At 55.2% G+C, this 4,390-nt stretch overlaps 1 protein-coding gene across 1 annotated transcript in view; it reads left to right on the top strand.

The window, feature by feature from the left end:
* The first annotated feature begins 859 nt into the window (after nt 1-859).
* GNG7 (G protein subunit gamma 7) overlaps nt 860-4,390 on the top strand; it is a 10,194-nt gene continuing 6,663 nt past the window's right edge. Inside the window, exon 1 of the mRNA XM_017874902.1 lies at nt 860-998. Coding sequence (XP_017730391.1) covers nt 918-998 — 81 coding nt within the window. The 5' untranslated portion in view covers nt 860-917. The remainder of the gene's footprint in view (nt 999-4,390) is intronic.

Raw genomic sequence — 4,390 nt, 5'->3', positions numbered from 1 at the left:
AGCTGAGCAATGTCCCTGGCCTCCACCCAACCCACTCCATGCCAGGAGCACCCCCCCCACACAGCCACAGATATCCCCAGGCATCACCCACTGTCCCCACTGTCCCCTGGAGGGCAGGAACTCCTGCCACGTGACTGAGGCAGGCCACTTGGGAGCCTGTGTGAGTCCTCCCTTCTCCAGAGGACTATTCCTCCTGACCTATTCCCTTTGCCCTTTCTCTTTTTTGTCTTTTTTTTTTTTTTTTTTTTTTTGAAATGGAGTCTTGCTCTGTTGCCCAGGCTGGAGTGCAGAGGCACGATCTTGGCTCACCGCAAGCTCCACCTCCCGGGTTCACACCATTCTCCTGCCTCAGCCTCCTGAGTAGCTGGGACTACAGGCACCCGCCACCACACCCAGCTAATTTTTTTGTTTTTTTTTTTTTAGTAGAGACGGGGTTTCACCGTGTTAGCCAGGATGGTCTCGATCTCCTGACCTTGTGATCCGCCCGCCTCGGCCTCCCAGAGTGCTGGGATTACAGGCGTGAGCCACCGCGCCCGGCCTGCCTTTGCCCTTTTCAATCCCTCCTTCTGCAAACTCTCACAGAGGATTGTCACGGCTGACGGTGTGCCAGGCTCTATGCTGGAAACCAAGGAGGCTGGGCGGTGTCAAAGGGATTTTTTTTTTTAATTGATCCTTTTATTGTGTACCTTTTATTGTGTACCTTGTATTGTGTATCCTTTTATTGAGTACCAGCTCTGTGTACACCGAGGCCCCTGGTCCCCACCCAGAGGCCAAGTGGTTGTGCCCAGAGTTGGGAAGGTTGAGCCAAGGCTGGGCGCCCCTGCTGCCACCCAGAGGCCTGACCTGAGCTTTGACCCACACCCCTCTGCTTCCCCCACAGCTCTCTGGACAACGGGGCCCAGAGCTGATGGCAGACAATGTCAGCCACTAACAACATAGCCCAGGCCCGGAAGCTGGTGGAACAGCTACGCATAGAAGCTGGGATTGAGCGTATCAAGGTAAGCCCGGCGGACACCAGGAAGAGGAGGGGAGAGGCCCGTGGGTGCCCCGCAAATGGCGGACAGGAGGCTCGGCAGGAGGGCAGAGGCTTGCCCCACAGCTGTGCCTCTTGCTGTGTGACCTTGGGGCCCTCCCTTAACCTCTCTGAGCCTCCATTTCCTCGGCAGAAAGAGGCAGCTGATCTAACACCTATCTCACGGGTTCCTGCGGCAACGTAACGTGCTTTGTAAACACGCTGGGGCCCCATGGAGACGGTCATCGTGACAGAGCACTTTGCCGTCCTCATCTGCATCACTCTGTCCAGCTCCGTGGCTGTGACGGATGCAAATTAAACTGAGAGACACAGTCCCGGGCGGGAGGAGAGGGCATGTCCTGTTTACTTTTTTCACGTCTATGTTGTTTGAAGGATTTGTTTGTTTGTTTGTTTGAGACGGAGTCTTGCTCTGTCGTCCAGGCTGGAGTGCAATGGCACGATCTCAGCTCACTGCAACCTCCACCTCCCAGGTTCAAGCGATTCTCTTGTCTCAGCCTCCCAAGCAGCTGGGATTACAGGCATGCACCACCACGCCCGGCCAATTTTTTTTTATTTTTAGTAGAGATGGTGTTTCACTATATTGGCCAGGCTGGTCTCGAACTCCTGACCTCAGTTGATGCACCCACCTCGGCCTCCTAAAGTGCTGGGATTCCAGGCGTGAGACACCGTGCCCGGCCCATTTGAAGTTTCTCACAAGGATCACACTTGAGGCTGTGCCCAGTCGAGAGAGATTTATTTTAAGGCAAGTCCTGAAATCTGCAGTGCAGGCCAGCAGGCTGGAGACCCAGGGAAGAGTTGGTGCTGCAGCTGGAACTCCTGGCAGAGGCCTTCCTCCTGGGAGGACCCCCGGCTTTTTCTCTTAAGTCCTTCAACTGATTAGATGAGGCCCACCTGCATTACAGACGGTCACCTGCTGTGCTTGAAGTCTACAAATTTAAAGGTGAATCACATAACAACAAAAAAAAACACCACCAGACTTTTGCATGCCAGGCGCAGTGGCTCACACCTGTAATCCCAGAACTTTGGCAGGCTAAGGCAGGAGGATCACTTGAGGTCAGGCGTTCAATTCTAGCCTGGGCAACAACATAGCAAAACCCCATCCCTACAAAGTAAAAAGCAGGCTGAGTGCAGTGGCTCACACTTGTAATCCCAGCACTTTGGGAGGCTGAGGTGGGCAGATCACCTGAGGTCAGGGGTTTGAGACTAGCCGGGCCAACATGGTGAAACCCCATCTCTACTAAAAATACCAAAAAAATTACCAAGGGGTGGTGATGCGTGCCTGTAATCTCAGCTATTTGGGAGGCTGAGGCAGGAGAATCACTTGGACCTGGGACATTGCAGTGAGCTGAGATCATGCCATTGCACTCCAGCCTGGGCAACAGAGCAAGATGCAAGATTCTATAAACAAAAAAAAAAAGGAAAGAAAAAACAACCTTCACAGCAACATCTAGAAAAACATTTAATCAGCCGGGCACGGTGACTCACGCCTGTAATCCCAGCACTTTGGGAGGCTGAGGTGGGTAGATCACAAGGTCAGGGGTTCGAGACCAGCCTGGCCAATATGGTGAAACACAGTCCCTACTAAAATTGCAAAAAAGTTAACCAGGTGTGGTGGCAGACGCCTGTACTCCCAGCTACCTGGGAGGCTGAGTCAGGAGAATAGCTTGAACCTGGGAGGCAGAGGTTGCAGTGAGCCAAGATTGCGCCACCACACTCCAGCCTGGGCAACAGGGCGAGACTCCATCTCAAAAATAAAATAAAATAAACGTTTAACCAAACTCTGGGGCACCATGGCCCACCCTAGTACCCCCATAAAATCAGCCATCACCCCATGTATCCACTCAGAACTCAGTTCTCCGGTACCTGCCACCAGCTCGTCATTATCGGCCACGGGAATTTATGAGGAAGGGGTGCCTGGCCCTTGCTTTGCTCCCATTTGGGGGCAGACAGACTCGTCCCCGCTGGCCAGGTGGCGCAGGAGTCAGACACGGTTCTGATCAGCCAGTGAGCCTCCCTCCAGCGCAGCTCTGAATCCCCCCCAGACCCCATCACGCCGCCGCCGGCCCAGATCCAGCCAGGAGGGGAGGGGTCTGCCTCCCACGAGGTGTCTGAATGTTCCAGAAATCTGACTGCTGAGGACAGACCTGAGCATTCAAAGCATTCCTTCAGGCTGAAGAAAGAGAAAGCCCTGGTTGAAGTGGTTTTCCTTTTATGAGTCTGTGCCAGCCCCCAGCCCGGGCGGAGGGCGGTGACTCATCCTGCCCCGTTTGATGTTGAGGAGGGGCCCCCACGGCCCGTTTGAATGTCGGGCCTCGGGGAGCCAGGATTTGACCCGTCCCCGCTCCCAGTCCCGCCTGAGGTTTTATATCCCCAGCTCCAACGCGGCGACCAGAACCACAGAGCCTCAACGGCAACGATCTCAGGGCTCTCCAGCCCAGCGCAGCGGGCATGGGGGTGGTGCCAAGGGGGCCGCGTGCTGGAGCCACAACGCCAGCTATTTTCAGGGTCTGGAGGCTATTTCTGTCGTCCAGGACAGCCGCTTCCCAAATAGAAGCCTAGAAAGCAGGCCGGGTCCGAGTCATCACAGGCCGTGGCCAGCGGGCTCACTCTGTGGGCATGAGTGTTCCCTGGCTGCCCAGCTGGGCCAGACCCCAAAGCTGTCCCACAGGCTCCTGGCCTTTTGAGGGGCCCAGGTCCCAGGTATCCTTGGGGCCCAAAGGAGGACGGAGGATCTGGGATGCAGAGGTCCTGGCCAAGCGAGGTGGCTCATGCCTGTAACCCCAGTGCTTCCAGAGGCCCAGGTGGGAGGATCGCCTGAGCCCAGGAGTTTGAGACCAGCCTGGGCAACATGGTGAGACCCTCATCTGTACAAGAAAATTATTCTAAAAATTATGGCCAGGCTGGGCACGGGGCTCATGCCTGTAATCCCAGCACTTTGGGAGGCGTAGGTGGGTGGGCCACCTGAGGTCAGGAGTTCGAGACCAGCCTGGCCAACATGGTAAAACCCCGTCTCTACTAAAAAATACAAAAATTACCGTGGCGTGGTGGCGGGTGCCTGTAGTCCCAGCTACTTGGGAGGCCAAGGTGGGAGAATTGCTTGGACCCGGGGGGCAGAGGTTGCAGTGAGTGGAGATCATGCCACCGCACTCCAGCCTGGCTGATGGAGCGAAACTCTGTCTCAAAATTAAATAAATAAATAAATAATAAAAAATCGGCCAGGCGCGGTGGCTCAAGCCTGTAATCCCAGCACTTTGGGAGGCCGAGACGGGTGGATCACGAGGTCAGGAGATCGAGACCATCCTGGTCTACACGGTGAAACCCCGTCTCTACTAAAAAATACAAAAAACTAGCCGGGCG

Source organism: Rhinopithecus bieti, unplaced genomic scaffold (assembly GCF_001698545.2).
Source record: "Rhinopithecus bieti isolate Rb0 unplaced genomic scaffold, ASM169854v2 scaffold_9769, whole genome shotgun sequence".
In the NCBI taxonomy this organism is placed as follows: domain Eukaryota; kingdom Metazoa; phylum Chordata; class Mammalia; order Primates; family Cercopithecidae; genus Rhinopithecus; species Rhinopithecus bieti.
This window is presented reverse-complemented; position numbering and strand designations above follow the sequence as displayed.